This window comes from Schistocerca cancellata, chromosome 1, assembly GCF_023864275.1.
Source record: "Schistocerca cancellata isolate TAMUIC-IGC-003103 chromosome 1, iqSchCanc2.1, whole genome shotgun sequence".
In the NCBI taxonomy this organism is placed as follows: Eukaryota; Metazoa; Arthropoda; class Insecta; order Orthoptera; family Acrididae; genus Schistocerca; species Schistocerca cancellata.
The window spans coordinates 365,248,458-365,273,453 of record NC_064626.1 but is presented as its reverse complement, the minus strand read 5'-3'; the positions used below and the strand labels follow the sequence as shown (position 1 = coordinate 365,273,453).

The 24,996-nt window shown below is 44.7% G+C and overlaps 1 protein-coding gene and 1 pseudogene across 1 annotated transcript; one reads left to right on the top strand and one right to left on the bottom strand.

Annotated features, from left to right (window-relative positions):
• Positions 1-8,669: 8,669 nt before the first annotated feature.
• LOC126104677 (5S ribosomal RNA) lies at positions 8,670-8,787 on the bottom strand (annotated as a pseudogene).
• A 492-nt stretch (positions 8,788-9,279) lies between these two features.
• LOC126174735 (serine-rich adhesin for platelets-like) lies at positions 9,280-24,545 on the top strand. The gene is made up of 2 exons (XM_049921059.1): positions 9,280-9,411; positions 21,009-24,545. The coding sequence occupies exons 1-2, from the start codon at positions 9,324-9,326 to the stop codon at positions 24,152-24,154; spliced, it is 3,234 nt and encodes a 1,077-aa protein (XP_049777016.1). The 5' UTR covers positions 9,280-9,323; the 3' UTR covers positions 24,155-24,545.
• The last annotated feature ends 451 nt before the right edge of the window (positions 24,546-24,996 follow it).

Sequence of the window (24,996 nt, the reverse complement as noted above, 5' to 3'; positions counted from 1 at the left end):
GGCAATTAAGGGAATTATGTCAGATGACCACATCTTTCGGCTTTACATCTTGACTAGCGATTCTTGCATGTATCGTCCTCCTTAACTAGCAAAATTTCATACGTGGATATTGGGCATGAAACGCGAGTTATGGAGTACGAAGAAAGATCGAAACTCTGATGATTTTCACAAGCGCGGCTATGACTCGTTCTTAGACCACACTGGATTGGAACACACTTGACACGTACGTGCGAAGAGTAAACAGTACGGCAGAGCGCGGCAGGGAACTCCCTCACCACAGCTGGGAAGAACGCCGCGGACTGGTCACGGCACGTCCTCAGAAACGCAGCGGCTTTTCCGGGGACCCGCGCATCGCGTCTCCGGGCCGCGAGGTCGAGTGTCGCACCGCAGGCAGCGGCCGGTGCGTCGCGGCGGTGTCGCCATGCCAGCCGATTGGCGGGCCTGCTCGAGAGTCCTCCTCGTCGGACTTCCCTGACAGCAGGCTTCGTCTCCGGCCGGAACCTTCACGACTGTCCTTTCACCATCCGAGTATTGCAGCGAAGTGGTACGATATTACCTTCTTCTTATACATATGTACAGAGTACATTGGGCAGCAAATCATCTCCATCTAACGTACTGACGTGAAAATGAGCGCATCTGCATTATAAGCCGCATCCCTAAACTTCGAGTAAAAAATTTTTAAAAAAAAGAGATTTTGCGCGAAAAAAGGCCTCACACTGAGAGGAGAAAAATTACCAAAAAATTGTTTGTTCTTACTTGTAGGTAAGTACCGTAAACATTTGTTCTAACATTTGATGCAACAAATTGACAACATACTTGTCTTCTTTACTCTCATCACTATCAGTGGCTGCGCGGGATTGGCCGAGCGGTCTCGCCGATGCAGTCATGGACTGTGCAGCTGGTCCCGGCGGAGGTTCGAGTCCTCCCTGGGGCATGGGTGTGTGTGTTTGTCCTTAGGATAATTTAGGTTAAGTAGTGTGTAAGCTTAGGGACTGATGACCTTAGAAGTTAAGTCCCATAAGATTTAAAAAAAAAATAAAAAAGCAACTATCAGTGCCGGTATTCGCTTCATCACCCTCACTCCTATTATTTTCTTCGTTCTCTTCCGACATTACGTTATCCTCAATGCCATCCAGCACATTCGATATGCAGCATTTCTTGAACCCCTTGATGATGGACTCTGATGATATTGAGGACCATGGAGGAAGAACCTATTCGCACAAAATGGTGGCTTGTGGATTCTTAATCTTACCAGACGGTGTAAGGACGTGTTCTTATTCTAGGAGCCAATCCGTATATACTCTACTGCCCATTAAAATTGCTACACCACAAAGATGACGTGCTACAGACGGGAAATTTAACCGACAGGAAGAAGATGTTGTGATATGCAAATGATTAGCTTTTCGGAGCATTCACACAAGGTTGGCGCCGGTGGCGACACCTAAAACATGCTGATATGAGGAAACTTTCCAACCGATTTCTCATACACAAACAGCAGTTGACCGGCGTCCCCTGGTGAAACGGTGTTGTGATGCCTCCTGTAAGGAGGAGAAATGCGTACCATCACGTTTCCGACTTTGATAAACGTCGGATTGTAGCCTATCGCAATTGCGGTTTATCGTATCGAGACACTGCTGCTCGCGTTGGTCGAGATCCAATCACTGCTAGCAGAATACGGAATCGGTGGGTTCAGGAGGGTCGTTTCCGGTTTTGGCGACATCGTGGTGAACGCACATAGGAAGCGTGTATTTGTCGTCGCCATACTGGCGTATCACCCCGATTGATGGTATGGGGTGCCATTGGTTACACGTCTCGTTCACCTCTTGTTCGCATTGACGGCACTTTGACCAGTGGACGTTCCATTTTAGATGTGTTACGACCCGTGGCTCTACCCTTCACTCGATCCCTGCGAAAACCTACGTTTCAGCAGGATAATGCACGACCGCATGTTGCAGGTCCTGTACGGGCCTTTCTGGATACAGAAAATCTTCGACTGCTGCCCTGACCAGCACATTCTCCAGATCTCTCACCAATTGAAAACGTCTGGTCAATGGTGGCCGAGCAACTGGCGCGTCACAATAAGGCAGTCACTACTCTTGATGAACTGTGGTATCGCGTTGAAGCTGCATGGGCAGCTGTACCTGTACACGCCGTCCAAGCTCTGTTTGACTCAATGCCATAGGCATATCAAGGCCGTTATTACGGCCAGAGGTGCTTGTCGGGGGTACTGATTTCTCAGGACCTATGCACCCAAATTGCGTGAAAATGTAATCACGTGTCAGTTCTAGTTTAATATATTTGTCCAATTAATACTCGTTTATCATCTGCATTTCTTCTTGGTGTAGCAATTTTAATGGCCAGTAGTGTATTTTTCAGAGCTTATCCTTGAACAATTTGTTTATGGCCACATCCAGTGCCTGTAGTTTGAAGTCATTCCTTCAGGTATTACGACAAAATCTGCCTTTTGTGCAGCAACTTTATCTTTTACTTCAGCGATTAGCTGTCCCTCAACAGAAACCAAAACCAGCATGACTCTCTTAGCAAGCAATTCCACACAGCAGACAACCTGTCCAGCATCGTCTGCGTTGTCATCCAGCCCTTTTCTTGGTAGTGAATCACGAAGCCCATAGGAAGGTTTTCTTTGCGTATGGTTTTTCTCTTCAGGATTACATAAGGGAATAACAGTGCCACATCGGCTGTAACAGCTAACATCACAGTTGTTCTGTTTTTTCGTTACCGGTTCCTCTTAATGAGACACTTTTTGCCACTTCCATATCTACTCTCGTATTGCTCGGCATGTCTAAAACTACTGGCGTTTCCTCAGCAGTGCCAATCTGATGAAAAGGATAAGACTGACACTTTCGCAAGTGGGTGACATAACGATAGAAGTTGACCACCTTCTCTTCGAAATCTGCTGGAATTCTCTGTGCTAGTGTAGTACTTCTGAGAACAACGCCATTTCTCCGCATAAATCGACGACACCAACTAACACTCGCACGAAGTTCTCGTTTGGCACGTTTAAGACTTTTGCGATTTCCAAGACCTTCAGTTGGATAGTTTCTCGTGAGACAGGCATCCCATCTTTCCTCTTATCTTACCTTAGTTACAGGTTCCGGATACTTGCCACATTTCGGCCCCTTGAACGATTTTCTCGTTGAAACTGCCTCCGACGGCTGCTGTGACCGAGCGGTTCTAGGCGCTTCAGTCCGGAACCTAGCTGCTGCTACTGCGGTCGCAGGTTCTAATCCTGCCTCGGGTATGGCTTAGGTTAGTTAGGTTTAAGTAGTTCTAAGTCTAGGGGACTGATGACCTCAGATGTTAAGTCCCATAGTGCTTAAAGCCATTTGACCCATTTTGAAACTGCCTGCTCCCAATTTTTTTTCTGAAGCAAGCCAACGTCACTCATTAGATTCGTCCAGTCCATACTTTCTTCTGGCCTCTCTTGGTTTTGGTACTGGCATGACGCACAACTGTATGTTTTATACTTGCATCGTAACGACATCGAATTCCTTGGCTTCATGATGCTTTTCGCTCTAAATCGTCGTTCACATCGTCATAAGTCACGTTTCCTTGCCACTGTCCAACTGAAACTATATTATAAGCTAACGAAACCATGCTAGTAGAGCTGCACAATGTTAACGCCAGCAAAACACCGCATTGTTGCATAATAAAGTGCCAGTTTCGGCTATAGACGCAAGTTGTATTGTTTCAAATGAGATTAATTTTTGTACAGAAATTGTTCGTAGCAAACATAAGCCGTATCCTAACTTTTCGATGGTAAAATTTGGATAAAAACTGCGGCTTATTTTGGGTTCAGTACTGTACTAGCCACTGACTGTGCATTTATTTCAATATCTACTATTGGTGTTTCGCCCTTTTGGTCATTTTCAATTGGTTGCAAGTGCTGAAAATAGCAGTAGCCACAGTAATTAAAAAAAATTAAAAATACCTGAAACTCTTATCGCTCGTGTGAACCTTCATCACATACATCATCGTTGTGTGACGGATTGTGTGAAAAACCCCTGAAACTAAACTCTGCTTACTGCATATGACAGTAACGAACATCGTACTGGCCAAGTTGTAGTCATCACGATAAACAAAACTGGCGTTCTACGAGTCGGTGTGCGCAATATTAGATAGCGTAATCGGGTATGTAGGTTAGAGAATTTAAAAAGAGAAATGTATAGGTTGAAATTAGATATAGTGGAAATTGAGCGAATTGCGGTGGCAGGAAGGAAACGATTCACGGTCAGGTGAGTGCAGGGGTATCAACACAAAATCAAATAGGGGAAATAGAGACTAGGTCTTATTAGATAATAATAGTAATTCACTCAAGCTCCAATCTTCTTATTCATTATTATGAATAAGAGCTGCCGGAGATGGCGGTCGTATGCTTGCTTGTGTGAATGAAAGTGTGTGCATATTTCCTTTTCTGAAGAAGACTGTGACCGAAAGCTAGTGTGTAAGTGCCTTTTAGTTGTGTCTGTCTGCAACTTAACTTACCATCTTTACGGTAAGTAGTAAACTATCTTTTCCTTACATTGTTGATATCCCAACCTGTAGTTTCCATTGTTTGATTTAATCATTTATGAATTACAGAAACAGTTGTACACTCGGAAAAGTCCTGCAGACAAGAGAAGGTAACGGATTATATAAGGGTAAACAGAGAGTGAGAAATCAGTTTATAATTTAAAAAACGTTATATGTGGGCTCCCGACCATAAATTATTTGTTATAATTACAGACTAAAACTGTAGAAATTACGGAGAGGTAAGGATAAGTTGAAAGAATGACCGGTTGTTGATTGTTTCAAAGAGAGCAACAACTACGGTGTTGACTAAGACAATGGAAAATGAACATACTAGAAAATGAATGGATACTTTGAGAGATGGGATAGTGAAGGCAGCAGAGGAACAACTAGGCAAATAGAAAATAGACTAGGTCCAGTAGAAATCATTTGACAACGCATGAGATACTGAATCTAACTGTCGCAGGTGGGAATTATAAACACGATGTGAGGAAGGCAGAATGGAATACAGACATCTAAAAATGAGACTGAGGCTAACAGGATGTGTAAAATGGCTAAGCAGTAATGGACTGAGGAAAACTGCAACTTTGCAAAACAACTCATGATTGTGAGAAAAATAAATAAAAATATTTGGAGAAATAGATGCCTCTGTATGAATATCACAACCTCAGGTGATACACCATCATATGGAAATAAGGGAAGGCTGAAAGGAATATATAAAATGTACTAAAAGACAATAGACAGAAAGGAAGAGGAAGCTATTGACGATAAGATGGGAGATAAGATACTGCGAAAAGAATCTGGCAGAAAATGGAAAGACCGAAGTCGAAACAAGGCACCTAGCATAGTCGGCATTAGATTACTGAGATACGTGGAACAACATGTCAAGGCAGAACTATTCCCCCTGATATACGAAGGGTATGAGACAAGCGAAATAGCATGAGAGTTCAAGAAGAATGTAATGAGACCAATTTAAAAAGAGGCAGCTATTGACAGGAGTGAATATGTCCAACCCATCAGTATAGCAAGCCATGCTTGCAAAGTCATGCTGGAAGAAGTTGACCTCGAGGAAAATCAATTTGGATTCTGGAGAAACGTAGGAATACGCGTGACAAAAGTGACCCTACCACTTGACACATGTGTAAGACCGCACTAAGGCAACACTATTCCACCTGATATGCGAAGGATATGAAACAATCGAAACAACCTTATACCTCAAGGTTTAAGAAGTGCAAACTTACGCATAGAGCATTTTAAGATTTAGAGAAAGCTTTATAAACAACGTTAAGTGCAACAGAGGGACAAAGTACAGGGAGTGTAAGACTGTCTATAACTTGTACAGAAATCAGACTGCAGTTATAAGAGTCAAAGAGAAAAGGGAAGCAGTAGTTGAAAGGGAGTCAGACAGGGTTGTAGCATATCCCCCATGTTACTCAGTCAGTGTATTTGGCAAGCTCTGAAAAAAAAGGAGAAATTTTAACACGAATTTTAAGTTCAGGGAGAACAGCTTAATATTTTTAGGTTTGTCGATGACATTGTAATACATTCTGAGACGGCGAAGTACGTGAAATATCAGTCGTAGGTAATGGATGCTGTCTTGAAAATAGATTATTAGACACCAACAAAAGCAAAACAAGGGTAATGGAAAGTGGTGAAATTGAATAAGGATCGTGAGGGAATTAGACTGGAAAATGAGAAACTAAATGTAGTAGTTGAATTCTGTTATTTGGGCAGAAAAATAACTGACAATGGCTCAAGTAGAGAGGACGTAAAATGTAGACTGGGAATGGAGTGCCTGAAAAGGATGTGTTAACATCGAATAAAACTCTAAGTGTTCATAATTCTTTCCTGGAGGTTCAAAATGGTTCAAATGGCTCTGAGCACTGTGGGACTCAACTGCTGTGGTCATAAGTCCCTGGAGGTACATGTCTGGAGTGCACCCTTGCACAGAAGTCAAACGTGGACGATAAAAGTTCAGACAAGAATAGAATACGAGTTTTTGAAATTTGGTGCTACAGAAGAATGCTGTAGTTTGGATGGGTCCATTAGGTAACTAAGCAGCAGGTACTTAACCGAAATGGGGAGAAAATAAATTTATGGCGTAACTTGTGTAAAAGAAGAGGTCGGTTGATACGAGACGTTATGAGAAAATCAAGGGGTAATGGAAGCAAGTGTGGACGGTAAAAATCGTAGAGGAAACTAGGTCTTCAGTACAGTAAGCAAGTTCAAAAGGCTGTTGATTGCAGCAATTGGTCTGAGATTAAGACACTTGCAGATGACAGACTTGCGTGGACAGCTGCATAAAATTGGTTTTTGGACTGAAGACGACAACAACAAGTAAGTACAAATAACAAAACCCACGAGGAAAACTGAGAAATCAGAGTTCATATCGAGGCTTACCAACAACCGTTCTTGTCAAGTACCATTCGTTACAGTAAAGTGAGACCTGTAGCATCTTCCGGAAAAAGCCGATACTTGTGTTGCGGAGTATGGATACAATTGTAGAATAAAGATACTGATTTAAATTGCTCTGACGGAAAAAATCGTAACACCGAAAATAATTAATGTAGAATAATGAAATTTCGGGAATACATTTGTCTAGGTAAAATGAAAGTAATTAACACTGCAAGATCACATTTTAATGTAAAGTGCAAGCTAAGCCATTGCAAATGTGAAATGCAGGTACATTAATAACTTGTGTAACAACCAGAATGTTGCATGCAAATGTGCATGCATTGTTTTGTACAGTTTGTGGGATAGAGTTCCATGCCTCTTGCACTTGGTCGGACGGTACAGGGACGGGTAAAGTTGGTTGTGGATGACGATGGAGTTGTTCCATATGTGGTGTATTGGAGACAGATCTGTGATCGATCCGGCCGCGGCAACATGTCGACACTCTGTAGGGCGTGTTGGGGTAGGACAAAGGTATGTGGTCGAGTGTTATCCTGATGGAAAACACCCCCTTGAATGCTGTTTGTGAATGGCAGCACGTCTAATAACCAGACTGACGTACAAATTTGTAGTCAGGGTTTGAGGGTTAAGCACGAGAGTGCTCCAGCTGTCATACGAAATCGCACCACAGAACATAACTCCAGGTGTAGGTCCAGTGTCTCTACCAGGCAGATAGGATGGTTATAGGCCATCATCTGGCCCTTTTCTACCCAACACGCGGCCGTCACTAGCACCGAGGAACAACCAGCTTTCATCAGAAAACACAACAGGGCTCCATCCTGCCCTCCAGAGAGCTCTCGTTTGACACCACTGAAATCGCAAATAGTGGTGGTTTGGGGTCATTGGAATGCACGCTACAGGGCATCTGGCTCGGAGCTATCTCTGAAGTAACAGTTCGTTGTGTCACTGTGGTGCCAACTGCTGCACAAATTGTTGCTGCAGATGCAGTACCATGCGCCAGAGCCATAGGCCGAACGCGATGGTCTTCCCTCCCGATAGTGACACATGACCGTCTCGGGTTCGGTTTTCTAGCGACCGTGTACATTCTCGTGACCACCGCTGCCAGCAGTCTTCTACATTACTTACTTTCCTGCCAAGTCTTTCTGAAATATCGTAGAAGCAGCATACAGCTTCTCGTGGCTCTAATACACGACCTCATTCAAACTAAGTGAGGCTTTGATAACGGCGTCTTCAAATGGCTCTAAGCACTACGGGACTTGACATCTGAGGTCATCAGTCCCCTAGACATAGAACTATTTAAACCTAACTAACCTAAGGACATCACACACATCCATGCCCGAGGCAGGAATCGAACCTGCGACTCTAGCAGCAGCGCGGTTCCGGACTGGAGCGCCTAGAACCACTTGGTCACAGCGGCCGGCACGGCGTCTTCGTCGCCTTAAAGGAATTCTTGAGTAACATCACCTCATCACGTCGAGTCTCAAAGATAACTAAAGCTCACGACCGTTAGAGCGTGCAGTTAAAAAAAAGCACTCGTCTTCAGGCCACAAGTGGCCCACCGGGATCATCCGACCGCCGTGTCATCCTCAGCTGAGGATGCGGATAGGAGGGGTGTGTGGTCAGCACAGCGCTCTCCTGGTCGTTATGATGGTTTTCTTTGACCGAAGCCGCTACTATTCGGTCGAGTAACTCCTCAATTGGCATCACGAGGCCGAGTGCACCCCGAAAAATGGCAACAGCGCATGGCAGCCCGGATGGTCACCCATCCAAGTGCCAGCCACGCCCGACAGCGCTTAACTTCGGTGATCTGACGGGAAGCGGTGTATGCACTGCGGCAAGGCCGTTGCCTCGTGCCATTAAAGTACACCGATTTCCTTCCTCGTGTGGCACTACTGACGCCACTCTTACGCGAGTGGCACGAAATTTATTCATCTTTCAGACGAAGAAATACGTCTGTTAGTTCTCGTTTATGTCGCACAACTTCGTCTTGGTGTCGAGATTGCTTTCCGTCAGTGTAGACTGTCTCCCTTCAGGTAACGATGGTTCGTCAGTCCCAGTGCGGTGAGTAACGGTCAGGTAGCGGAAGTGCTGCCCGGGAAGAAGGGGAGGGGGTCTGAGCGGCGGGCAGGGTTAACTCGATGGAGGAGCGCGGTCACCGCAGAGATGGTAAGCCGGGACTCCAGCATCCGGGAGAGGGCAGCTGGCGTTGCCGGGGTCCGGCACGTCCGGCGGGGTGGGCGCGGTCGGCCAGACGCGTGGGTGGAGGGAGGTGACGGGGCGGGGCGTCAACACGCCGGCCGCCGTATTTAAAGTACGCCGCGACACGCCGGCTGCAGTCACTCGCAACTCCAGCACACGGCAGCAGAGAACCAGCGCAGCACAGCATGCGGCGGCACCACATACACGTTACACAGGCGGTTGCCGTCGCCCTCGCTCTCTTCATCGGCGCAGCCGCCGCGGTCACCACTGCAGGTACGCAACATACCACACTTGGACGTCTGCAGACGCACTTGCGAGCTGCCGTTGCAAGTACAGCAATTTCACGATTGTCAGGGTGAATTCTAAGCCTGAACGACATCGGTGACCAAAAAACACGCATTATCCAAAACATTAATGTTTTTTTCGCAAATCATAATGAGAACAGCTACGAGGTGGCGTCTCGTTTAAGTGGGGGTGCCTCAGGGGTGAGTTCTAGGACCACTACTGTTTCTTATACAGTGAATCACCTAAAACTTGCACCACAAATATTTCGGTAATGGGAGGTGCCACTGATATACGGATTTCATAGATTAGTATGGGAGGTAGGGGCTCACCTATGCATCCCATACACACAGTGTTATGAATATTAAATGCGTATTTATTTTAAGAAAAGGTACAAGTTTTCAGTGCAACAATGTCTATTGACAGTACCACAATGCATGGCTATAGCGCAAATAGTTTACGATACATCGTAGATTGATTATTTCAAAGATCAATAGTTGTTTGTTCCATGTTGTAGCACAAACGAATGTGAATTTTGTATTGGTGCGTATGCGCAGCCCTACATAGATGTTAATAAGTCTCTAGAGGTGTCGTGTTGTTAAACGGGACATTGCTTAAGACAAACGAAAGAAAACGAAGGTGAACCTCTGTGAGGATTGACACGTAAAGAACCAATATACCCTAATAGCCTGTGCTCAAAATGGCCGCTACCAGTGTCAATACAAGGTTGCAGTCCGCCATGCTACGATTGGTGCAGACGTTCTAGTATCTCAGCGGAAATTGCAGCGCAGGCAGCTGTAATACGCTGTTTCATATCATCTATAATTGTTTGTAGAGGTTGAAGAGGTTTACCTCTATTGGGATATCTTTCGGCGTACACTATACACGAACGAACGGCATACTTACTTTATTCATCATAAACCATAGGCATGTCCGCTTTTTTCGCGTTCTGATACACCACCTTCTAAGCACGTCCTACTATGTCCGCTATTACACAATAAGTGCAGTCGTAGTGTACACACAACACAACATAAACAAACATGGCATCGACGGCTAGCATTTAAGCAATACGATGGAATAAACAGCTGTCGTTGTTTACAACACGATAACTAATAAACTACTTGCACTAGCTTCCTACAACAAATACCATTGACATTCTCATATACGCTACTTTTAGGATTTTACTGTCAATAGGCATTATCCCATTTAAAAATCTGTAACTCTTGCATAAAAAATGCACTTTTGTCAATGTCTCAAAATGTGTGTATTGGCTGTATATACCCGCCATTGTCTACAATGCAGCTGTGTTGTAACCGTGTATTAACAGTGCTCTTCATGTCTGAAATATTAGCGATGTTTGTTAGATGATTTACTTTGTATATGCGGAAATGATAAGCCTTCTAATAAGACAGGTGATTTTTAAAATATTTCTGTTTGCTTACGACACTAGCTTGGTAGTGAAGGATGCTGAGTGCAACATAGGCAATGTATCAAATAGAGCAGATGATAAGTTGATAGCTTGTAGGATATAAATCGATGTTAAATCACGACAGGACTCAGTCTTTACAGTTTCTAACACACATTTCAACTGAAACTGACATTTTGATTACACAAAATGGGCATGTGGTTAGCGAGTCTGAACAATCCAAATTTATAGACGTTCAGATAAATGGTAATCTGCCGTGGGGAGCCCATGCTCAGGACCTTATTAGAAACTGAATTCTGCTTTGTTTTCCATTAGAATAGTACCTGAACTGACAATCCAACATGAAAATTAGTCTACGTTGCTTGCTTTTATTCGCTTATGACATGCGGCATTATATTCTATTCTGACGCTTCCAATTTACTAAGGGTATTTTGCTCGGAAACGGGTAGTTCGAGCTGGAAGTTCGCTAACTTTTTGTCGATCCTTGTTCAGGAATTTGGGAATTCTGAATTTGGATCGAACTTCCTTATGTCTTATACAGTATCCATGCTCAATAAGCTACCACAATAAATTTTAAAAAAGAAAATCCTTAGCAGAAATTCTGGCACATGCAAGTCTAAATTGAAGAATCTCCTCCTTGTCTCGCTACTTCTGTTCTGTCAGGCACTTTCTGGAAAAAAATTAAGTAAATTCTTGTGCTATATTTTTAATTATGATAACATATCTTAACAGCTTGTCGTCTGCATAGGATTCACGTAAATTTAATTTTATAAATTATTAATTTTTATGTTAATTTCTTTTATTGACAAGTTCCATGACCAAGGACATTTGCTGCTTAATTGGGTCCTCCGGAACTAGACGTGTACAGTAAAAGAAAATGATCATTAGTCTTCCACTGCAGTTGGCCCGGTATGTTGACGAGCTCTTTACTCGTGCCTGCCCATGTACCACTCCTCTCTCAGGACTGTATTCCAGCTGATTCCTCTTGTTCCTATATCCTCCTTCCCTTGGTCCGGCCGTTTGTTCCTGGGACTTCCTACCGGTCTTCTACTGATCACAGTTGTGTGTAGCCATTGTTTCGCTGTTCTTCCATCGTCCATTCGCTTGACATGACCAAACCATCTCAGATGGATCATTGTCACTTTTTCTTCCAAGTATGTGTGCACTCCAGCTTCTTCCCTTATTTTTTTCGCTTCTTATCTTATACTTCCTAGTTTTCTGGACCATAGTTCGTAAGAACTTCGTTTCTGCGGATTGGAGTTTGCTGTCGACCTGTTTGGTTGTTCTGTTGATTTCCAGACCGTATGTTATTATGGGGATAAAGTATGACTGGAAGAGAGTCTGTTTTGATCTTAGAGGGACTTGTTCGTTCCGGTGTAGATTCCGAACTTGAAACTAGAATTGAACTGATTTTTCAGTTCGGCTATTGATCTCATGCTGTATCCCGTTAGCCCATGAGATTATGATCCCTAGATAATTGTACTTGTCTACTGTATCCAACAGTGTATCTTCCAGCCTTATTTCTCCTTTCTTGCTGTGCCTGTTCACTGAGGCTGCAACCGTTTTGGCCCTCTTTGTTGTTAATCAGTGTGTTTTTGGATGGTTATTTCAGGTGGCACGCCGCTGTTGCATTTCTTTTTCTGTCTTACCACTAATTACTACGTCATCTGGAAATGCAAATGCAGTGATGTCCTTATTCATTAAATTCATACGCAATTGTAAAAACGGACAACCATCAGCTGTATAAGGGAATAACGACTGCGAAAATTTGTGCAGGGTCGGGACTCGAACCCTGATTTCCCGCTTATCGCGAGCGGTCGCCTCACCATTTTTTTTTAATCTCATTTTGTTCGTGATTGTTCGTTCTATTTGTTCGGGGTAGACGTCCCACGACGCTTGTTCAAGTTTATCATCGTTCCATTAGCTCTTTTTTTTATTACAGAGGGCGGCTAACGCTCTGATCGAACACGCTGAGCTACCGTGCCAGGTACCATTAGGCTATCGGACGACGACTCATGCCCAGAGTCAAACTTCCATACATCGTCAACCGTATACCTGCAACCTGTACTCTTACATCCATTATGTATATTCCCGTACAGGCCAGACGTTTTACTTGACAGTCGCTTATCCGGTGTTGGTAGATAAATGCGACACTACAGTGCCTGTGTTGTTACAAATTACGATGCAATGTTCCTTTGAACATGCATGTGTGTAAACTGCTTTCCCCAAGACTGGATGTATGTGTTCGCTCTACTTTAACACTGCTCGTTTCCTTCAATAATTTGTACGCGTATGCTCTTTATGCTATTTAACGGCATAATACTCTTTAATTATTCAAAGTTATTATAATTTTATATTTACGTTCCATTTGCTCATCTACTGTTACATTGGTCCTAGGGTCATACAGTTCCGAAAATATTTTCATCCATTTTCCCCACAGAAGAATTTGAAGCCATTTTGACTATTTTTCGACCGTGACTTGTCTCAAGAAATATGTAAAGGTTGTATTAAGTTACCGCTACCAGTCACAAACTTTGTCAACTATTGTATTACTTATTTATTTAGCGACTTGTTTCGAGTGTTATACCTCATCTTCAGGCTAAATGGCATTACAAAAACAACTTTACAATAAGGTCATTCTGATGTTACATAGTCTTTTCGTAAATGCTGTGGTTATCCTGTGGAAGAAGAGAAAACTTAGAGGCGATGTCACTTTGGAAGCTGGACTGATGTGACGTCGCCTCTACAGTAAATTGTAAGCGACATGGCGTCGTGGTTAAGTGGTTTCGGTCTTGGCCTATCCGGGAGCGAGCCGTGTTCAAATCATCCTCGTGCCAGCCTTTTTTCGGCTGTTCACTTAATATAAATTTATGTCTGTGGCGTGTTGTAGCGTCCGTTTGCAACAGCGAGTCGTAAGGGTAAAAGGTAGGGACCTAAAATAACAGTTGATGCTGCACAACGATTCTATTAGCAGCCGAAAGGAAGTGTCTTTCGAATGGGAACCGCAAACGTTTGATGGCAAGGCGACAAGTTAACCGAATCCTCCACCGGAAAACAAGTCTCGTGTGTCATCCACGGCATTAGTGACAGTACGTGTGTCATGTTACAGCAATCTCTTATCGACGCACGTAATTTGTACGCCTGGTAAGTGAGTGGGATATGCCTCCTTGCCCGATTTAGGTGTTCCTATGAATGTGATCACTCCCAAGGAAATGATGAAAATATAATAGTTTGTCGCATAAGCTGCGACAAGTGAACGTAACAGTTTCACAATCACACAATTTCTCTGTGCTCTGTCAAAACATATGTTTTTAACATTTTTGAAGTTGCGTTCCATTTCGGAAGTCTTGACTCTTGAATTGCTTTTTTGTAACATAGTTCACACCAGTTTATTTGTTGTTTTGATTTCTGTGAGACGTCTATTTGGTATCTCGCCTGCTCTCACTATTCATCACATTTGCTCGCGACGTAACGTATTTTTACCACATGACTCACATTCTGTAACCAATGTGTAGAATGGCAAGTGCCAAGACTACAGAAAGAGAACAAACATTTCAATCATCGGACGCACAGTTCATAATTTCGCTAAAAAAAAAGAAAAGAAAAAAAAAAGTTAATAGCACTGGGGAGATCCGTACAGGGGTCGCCCACTTAGCAATCCAACACCAGGACCACTTTTTTTTTACCCCGACCGGGACTCGAACCCGGGATCTCCTGCTTACATGCAGACGGTCTATCCATCTTTTTTTTATGGGGTACCTAACAAAAAGAAATAAGACAGAATCATAGCCATCCTAGCGGGACACCGCCACTTGTATCCCTGCCAAAACAAAAATGAACTCGTATCTTTTCACTTACCCACGACGCAGCTGTTGTAAGAGAGTGCTCTTAACGACACTTCTGTTTCTGTCTTGCCTTTTTTTTCTTCACAGTCCAATATACCTTCTTCCTGTTTTCGTGACTGGTCTGTGTTCAATTTCTGACGGGCTGTCCACTGGGGCATCTTACCACTAAATCTGAGGGGGTGTTTCCCTTGTTAGTGACGATGGTGTTACGCCGAACAGTGTACTTAGGTACTAATTCTTTAATGAACATGATCCGAAGATGATTGCTAATAAATCGAAACCGGTAATCAGCATATTGTATTTTTATTTTTTACTGCGATCAATACTGATAAATGTTTTAGCAGATCGCTGTATCTCCTTCACCCGTCAACGTCATGTCTCACAAACCTTTAAGATGTATCGTAGAGTCAATATTACTCCCACGTCTTCCTGCACATCTCTCGAAACCCAAACGGATCCTCCCCGAAGCCGTCTTCTGCATCTCGCTCCAGTCTTCTACGCTTAATTGATGTTAGAATTTTGCAATCGCGCTTGCAGACGATCGGCTGCCTAGTAGGGAAGGACAACGGAAAGCTTCAGCACGGTTCAGTTGTTACGTACAGCGCGTGGAGGACACGTCCTGCGTAGTGGCGGAGGTGGAACATGACAGATCGGGCGCCGTACAAGGAGGGCACGCATGACGTCGCCGCCCGACGCGTGGGGCGCAGCGGAGAAAGTGTTGGCGGCGGCTGCGCAACCAGCGGCCGGCGCTGACTCAGGGGCGCCCGGCGCGTTCACCGGGGATGTCCGCCTGCGCCCGATACTGCGCGGGCGTCTTCCGGATCCGCGAAGGATGCAGCAACCACAGCACCTGGGTCGGAACGGTGAACCTACTGTTAACGACGTGGGTATAACAGATCACACAGCAGCTTCTGCTTTACCGATACGGGGTGGTCGCCTTTCGAAGGAGCAGTTTTTGTTCATTTTCGCCTTACCGGCAGACCGAAACGCGTTGCCAGGGAGGCACTCGGCGCAGTACCTGTGGTCATTCATACACAACGATCTGTTCACCACCCATCAGCGCACGCCTCTGGGAGAAAGGCAATGGTCGAGCTTCGAGATCACCTTTTACTCTGCCAGGCACGGCAATACCTGCAGACCTCTCGTTGAAGAACTGTCCTTATCGTCATTGATCGTTCCACTTCCCCTCATCAAGCGGAGGGGGTCAGCATCCAATGGCGGCCATACTGCTGCTATTCATACTGAAATTTATCTTCTAGTTGAAAAACATTAAAATGGTGTGAATAAAATAGAGTAAGAGACCAATTTATGATGACCAATTTTTGTTCAGAAACACTGTTGACCTTGATCTCAGAACTTTTTGATGTTGAGGTGGCGACACATTGAGGCTGACGATGCTGGTGGTGGTGGTTAGTCGATGCATCTTGTGGCTGACAGCTGCTAATGAAGATATCAGGTGTAGCGTACGATATAGTGGGCTGAGTACCTCAGAGGCGTGAGTGTTGTTTGTCAGAAGAGTGTGAACAGGAGAAGAGAGCCGGACTTGAATGGTATGATTCATGGGCTCCTGCCCGTCCGGTGCGACGGGATAGTATAGACTTAATCCATCTGAGGAGGTGGCACTAGGGGCCAAACTTAGGCACAAGGTACCGATCTAGGAAGGAGTTTTCTATTGCCCACGGATAGGACGTGCGTCCGAGAATCTTTCGTTCTGCACTGGTGGATGCAATAGAGGATCTGGTAGCTCTTAGGCTGCGTCAGGTGTGCGTGCTTACCATGGTAGGTTGTTAATGCGTGCATACCAATATACACTGCATTACTGAGTGCAAAAGCTCTATCACGACGAATATGCAAATGAAACGAAAATTATAAGAATTAAAGAGCTATAGCGCGTCTGAGGACTATGGATGGCGTGTAAACTGCCTTGTTATAATCCATTTACACTCATGTAAAGGGCTTCAAAAGAGCGTAGAACTCTGTGTGTCGGGCAAATACAGAGTTAGAAAATTTGAACGGCTGCATGGGTATGGTTTCTCGTGTCGTGAAATTGTGACCTGGCTTACTGCAGTTGATCTGCATTAAACTCAATAGTCCGTCTTCGTAGATTTGGTCCGTCATTTCAGTAGATTGCAGAATTATTGGGCGTTATGGAGACTAATGGAGATTGGGCTTCAGAAAACAAGACAAATCGTAAAGCAAGCAATAGAACACGTGAGCAATGTCAGAATGGGTGACAAACACTTCATCCACGTGATAATCACGCGTAGCTTCATCTCGAATGCAGTCAGGGCCACAGTTCTACTGTTCTCTATTTTGAGGTTTCAGAGACGTTTCTTACGGAGAGGAAACGCTGATGCCAAACGAAAGACGCCTCCATAACAGTTGTTAACAAAGACGGAAAGCGCCCGTTGACAGCACCTTTTGCGACGATGCTCCCTTCAGTTTGGATGATGGCGATGCCTGTGAGAAGCTGTAGAGGTAAGCGCTAAGTCCCCAAGTGCAATGCGTGGTCTGTAATGGTGGCCGAACCATCGAATGACTACCGTCAGTGATCCTAGGTGCTCCTTGTTCCCGGTACTTCTGACATCGAAGTTAAACATTCCAAAATGGTACCTTTCCTTCAATGCACTCTTGTAGCATTATTCCAACAGGACGCAGCCAGTCTATACAAATGTCGAAGATGACTTCTATACGAGAAAGATATCCCTTCTTCTTAATCATCCAATTCATCCAATGTACCCTCCAATGAACATACATGGGGTTAAGCCATTGACTACTCGTTCATGGGGCTTTTCCAAAAGCCAATAAAACTGAACTTTCATTCTTCACATGAAAGATATCTGAAATACCATTTCTCAGAGATACATGCAAAGCCTGTTTGGCTCGATTCTACTGCGTGAATATGTTCTCAGGCTTCACAAAATACTCATTCTCTAGTAAAATATTTGGTCTGAATATTTCATCGTTTCTTTTAATCATTCTGCTCATATTATGATTCAATTAATTTCTGATCATTTCTTCAACGTGTTGCGATTTTCACAGTCAGTATCGCATGTAACAATTTGTAGCTCCGATATGGAAGCAGAAATCTGTATGGCAGAAAAGATGGGTTCGTGTTCAGCTCTGAATGATGGATACATCAATGTTCGCCCATATTCCTAGTAGGGGTGACCGACTGCAGCTACAGAATTCGAATCCGTTATTTCAGACAACGCGCTTGTGGCCACAGAATAGACATGTTCGGTTCCAAAGCACTTTGTACACACAGAATCCATGAGAAGACACTCGGTACTATCGAAGTTTTGGTTCGTCTCAAAGACGATGACATCTTGGGAGAAACAATTTATCCCATGGTGACTCGTACTTATCCGTACTTTAAATGCAAACAGCTGCGATTAGTGTTCTTAAAACTTTAGTTCGTAGGCCATACGGCACTGCTGACAAGAACAGTCTGCACGATGAGCGTTTACACTTAAAAAGAGTTTTTGAAGTGAACGAGTACTCTTCACGACAGATACGCAAGGCACTACGGATAAAATCTAAGGTGGACATACGGAACCATTTGAAAACATGTTGATAACACGACTACTTTTGCAAAAAACTGATTAGGCGTGACCCTGTACGTCACTTGTTTTTCAGCTAAAGAAACAGAAAGTAAACTTAATCCGTTTTCGCCAACATCACAAACACTCTTCCAGTTCGGGTGTGTGGATTCTCCTTGGAACACCACATTCCCGCCTGCTGACGGTGAATGTACCCCTTTCTCGAAGGCGTTGTGTAATTGTGGGGGAAAGGGTATGCGATGGAGTCGGACTTTGTGGATAACGATCCTGATAAAGGCGACGAGCAACTCTTCCATTACTGTGGGCACCGCCTTACATAAGGATCACGTCGATGTATTCTGCAGCCTTTACTCAACTATGTTGCTCTGACACTCACAGACATGTGAATGAGGCTTGAACCAGGTCAAGAAGGTAGAACAGATGTCAAATGACATCAGCCGATTCGATGTAAGCGCCCCCCCCCCCTCCCCCACCGCGACCACCCTGTAGCATGCCTATCTATCAAAGATGTTTTCACAGGGCCGTATCACGGAAACGGTACGTTTCCGGACAAGGGGTACAATTCAAAATGTTGTCTAGTCACTCCCCTTTACAAGTCCTAGAAATTTGTAACAGGAGTTTCTGAACACGCCGTATAGTAAAAGTGATCATTCATCCTCCATCGAGAACAACAGCACTTTTAGGTTTCGTCAAGAGTGACTTGAAGCTCCGCAAGGTTGGAGTATGCAAAATTGCCTGCGAATGTAGCCCTTCACACCTCGGCATACGATGCAAACGGTCCACAAGAGACGAACGTAACATGGGAGGTACGCCCCAGTCTTACAGCCCAATAAACTGGTTTTGGCTAGTCATTGCTCTATGCTGCGTGACAATGTCAAAATTCTACCGTCAGCTTCCTCATTCTGCGACTCGATGGTCAGGGAAGCAGTAGAAATTCGTCTCGCAAAGGATTTGACTAACGGTGATAATTTTTTCAGCCTGGATGAATCACAGAATCGTTCCTTTCTTTGAACAACCCACAAAGACGTCGCTACAGTGAATCCCCTACTGATGCATCGATATCCCATCATGAATACAGCGCCTAACGACAGACTCAGTCGAAAACATCTCTGGTCCTTGTGCATTCTGTGGCTGCAAGCGCAGTTAAGCAACTCTCGTGTTTAAAATAGAGGATGCGAGTGCTATAGCTTCAGCCTCTGAGATCAGTCGGAAGATAACCGACATGTATACGGTAGAAATATCATTTGGAAAAATAAGAGTTTCTGCGAGGGCACCCCCGATATCTAATGAATCCGTCAGCAAGCCGCGAAAACATGAAGATACACATCACTGCCTATGTTTATATCGAATAAAGATTAGAGCCCCTTCAGTTCCTCTCATCCCCACCCTATCCACCAACTCAATGCAGTTGCTGCGAGTAGTAAACGTGGCTAGCGTTTGGCAGCCTCCTTCGTTTTCTGCTTTGTCATGGCAGAGTGGCCTGCACGGGTATCGAGAGCGCTATTGACGCACAAAAAAGGGCGATCCAGTTGCTGTTTCGGTTCACCTGTGCTGCTGCAGGAGGTCAGGGTAGATGCTGTTTACCTCTTACTTGCAAGTCTTCCTTTATCACAAGTGCAGCCGCTGACTTTCAATATCGTGACCATATATTCTCCAATTTATTGATTCGAAATGAAACAGGCGATACAAGAGTCCAGACACTTAGGTATGAGTGCGAAATAGATAATTCGCACAACAAACACCAAGGATTTTTGAGAGCACGTATCAGGACGTCATTCATCATTACATGTAAGCGTGTTCGGTTCGTGGTCACCACTTTGCACACTTCGTCAGTACTTTTGTTGAAGACATGCACGAATTTGAGGTAAAGTGGTAGTGTGAACCTGTATATGATTTAAATCAATAATTTTGATATTTATTTACGGGAGAGTTGGTACATTACCACCATCGGTATCATTACATTTCGCGACTGAGGTGCGTATACTTCGGATAATAAATCTTCTTAGACTCTTCAAGTAAGCTAGAACTAAGCATGTAACCCCACTGCAAATATCGTAGCTCCTAGGTATACTTTCTCTATTCTTCAGTCAAACTGATAGGGGATGACACTCAGATGAACAGTTCTCGAGGTCAGCTCGAACTAAATTTTTGGGAATGACCTCTTGGTAAGCCGCCTACACATCATCATAAATTTCACAACGAGACTGTAAAATTCACTTTCGAATGATCATGCTTCAATATGTAACGTCCCTAGTTGCTCTGCTATCATCGATTGATGCTTAGATTAAACATTGTCGTAGATGTTCTGTACGTCTGTTTTCTGTTGCTTTTCAATTGGCGAGTCTCTGCCACTGGCCGCTGCACTCAACGTCGTTCTTCGGCAAAGGAGTAACTGATGGTACAGAGAGTAAAGAGTTTCGGTAAATTGGGCTGGAAAAATGACAGCTCCTATGACCTATAGAATTTCCCGTGCTTTAGAACTAATGCGACTTGACGCCAATGATGCCACTCTCGATTCACAGACAGTGTCTCCATTAAAGATGGCAGGGCAGTTATTTGGCTTCTATCTTCTATATGAACATCAACGCAGCTCTATATTCTTACATCACCTTTCTATAAACAACAGCAGCTTCTGTAAATACTCTTAGTGAGCCATAGACACATTACTTTTTTCGCAGTGGAAAGTCACAGTTATGTTAACATCCAAATGGTAGAGAACAATGTAGATTAATTTCTTATTCTGTTTTTGTGCAGGATCCAGATTACGAAGCACGCGCTCTGGCATCGTATTCCCCGACGACAGCTCCGCCAGCGTGGTGTGGTCCCTAAGAGATGGGCCATCCGGAAAAGTCATCAGCGGTCACCACCACCTTCACCGTAGCGCCAGCGGAAGCAACAGCCACAGCAGCAGCGCCAGCCAATCAGCAGCCAGCAGCTCCTCCAGCTCCAGCCAATCAGAGAGCCACAGCCAAAGTGCTGCTCGAGGCTCTGGAGAAGTCCCCATCCTTGTCCGAGACAGAGAGTACACTAGCGGAGCTGTATTGTTGCCAGATGGAGACGACGATTACCAGCAAACAATTATTCACTACGGGGACGGCTTTGAACACTTGGCGTCAGGAGGCTCTCCCCACAGTGTGCTGACTGTGCTACCGTCTGCACAGACGACTTACCATTCCGGAGTAATTCACCACGGTGGACAGGCCAGCGCTAACGCCGCATCTTCTTCACAGAGTTCGAGCAGCTCTTACAGCCAAGGAAGCACAGCGTCACACAGCAGCAGCGAGAGCAGTAGTTCATCATCAGGATCATCCGCAAAACAACTAATCTCTCAACCGAGTGCTGTGTTGGTCGCCCCTGGAAGCCCTGTCAATGGTCTTGCACTCGTGCATGGAGGAATCGTCAGCCAAGTGGAGGGAGGGTCACAGGCCTCAAGTCAAAGCAGTTCTCAGTCATCCAGTTCGCAGGCCTCGAGCCACAGTGGATCTCACTCTGCCAGCCACACTGCGAGCCCAGTTTATGGGCATCCTGCACCGGGGGTACCAACCAGTTACTCCTTCAGTCAGAGTTTCACAAACGCAGCTGGTGGCAATTCCGCATCTCAGAGTAGCAGCCACGGAACAACCAAGGCACTTTCGAGCGGAGGAGTTATCTCGCAAAGCAGCAGCCAAAGCAGTGGAGCTTCATCTAACGGTCTAAGCCAGAGTAGCTCTTCATCTCATGCATCGAGTGAATCCATACCACAGGAAGCTGCTCAACCTATTTTTTATGGAGACGCACTTGTGCCTGTCCAGCAATTACAACTCTCTGTACCAGTTGTTAATGCTGGGGCTGGTGCTGCTAGTCATTCGCTCAGCAACAGCCAGGCCAGTAGCACGTCCAACAGTGCAGCTATATCACAGTCTTCAGGGGAGGCAAGTAGTTACAGCAACGGAGAAGTGTATAACATCGATAATGTGCAGATTCCCATCCGAAACTTTGGCTTAATAGATCTCACAAATGATGTTGTGCCTGGTGGATCGACAGCAGCGTCGCATAGCAACAGCCAGTCTAGCAGTTTATCATCCTCACAATCGGCGAGTCAATCTAGCAGCCAAAGTGCTGCTGGCAATGAATACTTCGCCAGCGACATACAGGCACAAGTTCCAGTTTCTGGATTCACCGGACATTTAGTCAGCATATTGCCAAACGGTATCTCATACGGCGCAAGCCACAACAGTAATTCTGAAGGCAGTGCTCAGTCGGTGAGCCACTCCAGCAGTCAAAGTAATGGACAAACACTCACTACTGGCGACTTGCACTTGCCTCTTCAGCCCTTTGACAGTGTGGGACAAGTGAACAGAATCATTCCGACAGTAGGCAGTCAGTCTTACAGTGCAAGTTCGAGCCAGTCAAAGAGTGCAGCTGCGTCATCGCAGTCTTCGAGTGAATCGAGTAGCCACAGTAGTGGGCAGGCACATATTGTTGGTGGCCTACAGGCACCTCTGCAAGGCGTTGGCTTTGTGGGACAGACAGAAAATGTTCAACCCATTTATGGCAGTTCTTCTTACAGTTCAAGCCAATCAAGCAACGCAGCTTCTTCATCACAATCGTCAAGTGAATCTAGCAGCCAAAGCAGTGGACATACTGTCTCGACTGGTAATGTGCAGCTCCCTCTTCAAAACATTGGATTCGTAGGACATCCAAATACTGTTGTGCCTGTAACTGGTATTCACTCTTCCAGCTCAAGTTCAAGTCAATCAAGCAGCGCAGCTTCAGCATCGCAGGCATCAAGTGAATCTAGTAGTCTAAGCAGTGAGTACGGACTCAGCAGTGGAGAACTGCAGATACCTATACAAGGAACTGAATTTGTGGGACAGCTGACTAATGCTGTGCCTTACAACAATGGTCAGTCTTACAGTGCTAGCTCCTCTCAGTCAAGTAGCTCCGCTTCTGAGGGCACTGCCTCGGCATCACAGTCATCGAGTGAATCATTTAACCACAACACTGGCAACATTTACAGCCCAGCTGATCTTCAGATTCCCATTCAGACATTACCCTTAGCTGGAGAGGTAAACAGTGCCCTGACATATCCTACTGGTTTCCCCGTCAGCACTAGTGGCAGTGAAGCTACTAGCGCCAGCGGCAGTGGCAGTTCTGCATCATCATCGTCAGCAAGTGGGGCTGCTGGAGCAAACGGAGCCTACTCACAAAGCTCCTCCGGCAGTCAGTCCCTAGGACTGGGAGGTCAAGCATCCTACAGCCAGTCGAGCAGCCAAGGCGGAAGTGCTCCTCTTCCTGCTGTAGCAAAAATTCTGTCTCCAGCAGTATCTCACGGTGCCTCTGCGTCTCAAGCGAGCAGTAGCACTGATGGCTACAGTGGTGGGCTCTCCTCCAGCTCAGGATCATCAAGTCAAGCATACTCAAACAGCCTAGCTCAGAATGGTATCAGCAGTTCCTCTTCCAGCAGTTCCAGTGGAGCCACCAATGTACCTGGTGGTAACTACCCGCTAATCGGCAATTTTCTACCCTCTGTCGTGCCTGGCCCGTTTCTCGGTAGCCACCAGCCACTAGTAAATCAACTGGCAAATATCGATGGTGGTAGATTTAGCAGTTCTGGGTCTTCTAGCCATAGCAAGTCTTCTAGTTCCAGTAGCAGTGGAAGTAGCTCCAGCAGCAGTTCCTCAAGCTCAGGATTTTCTGCAAGTCCTCACGGATACTTTGGGCAGCCTGGCTCACCCCTCCAGAAGCTTTTCGGCAGTTCTTCATTCAGCTCATCTTCCTCATCTGGTGGCTTCTCTTCCTCAAGTTCTAGTTCAAGCTCCAGTTCCAGTTCTAGCGGTGGTTTCGCCGTCTCACAGCCTGTGTTACCTGCACCACACTTTGGCTTCCCTGGGAGCCTATGTAAACTGTCTGGATGCTAATGAGGTCACAATGTTTACTTACCACTGTTCGATTCGACTGCGACGTTCATCCCACGTGGAGAAACTGACCAACCAAAGGATAGCATTTCTGTGATTTTTCTACAGTTCCCTGTTGAAATTGATCTAAATATGTTTGACGACTTTGTGAGAACAATGTTTATCGTTATTTATTTTCTATCATGTGCAATATTTCGTGATATTAAGACACCTACGTATTTAATTCTCAGTAGTCAGAGTTAAGTACAGGTGTTACATGTGCCAACATACACGCAAGGATCATTTTGTCTATACACGTTTTTTTCATGCGACCATATGCCTTAGAGTACATGACTCATCAAATGTACGTACTTACTGTACGAATTTTTGTAATAAAACGCACTTTTACTTTAAATTTGTTTGGTTTCTTGTTTTATTACTCAAGGAACCGATTCCTGTTTTCCAGTCACCAGTATCCCTCATTTCACTGAAATAAAAGTATCCACATGGACGACTCTAAAATATCTGCTGTCGGTCAATGATTTTAATGTTACTAGCACTACTTTCGCCATGTGGCACAGAGTTACTGTTTTTATCACATTGCACTATTAATTGCAACGCTCAGCATTCAGTAATCCAGAATATCTTGACAACAGTTTTATCGTGCGAAATTGTCAGCACTTTTGTTGGTTTTTAAAAAACTGTAGCGCCACACATGCTATATTTAAGACATGTCTTTGGCTAGAACAGTTCATTTATGTGTATTCGTAACGCCAAAATTCATTCTTATATTTTATGTTTCCTGCTTCAGTTAAACATTTTCCAGCTATAGACTTCTAAAATATTTTATACTAATATCAAAAACT

What these genes read in the sequence shown, in the direction of transcription:
- LOC126174735 (XM_049921059.1), top strand. Translation starts at nt 9,324, where the DNA reads ATGCGGCGGCACCACATACACGTTACACAGGCGGTTGCCGTCGCCCTC. An exon ending in CGCCGCGGTCACCACTGCAG is followed by an intron (nt 9,412 to 21,008) that starts GTACGCAACATA and finishes GTTTTTGTGCAG; the next exon opens with GATCCAGATTACGAAGCACG.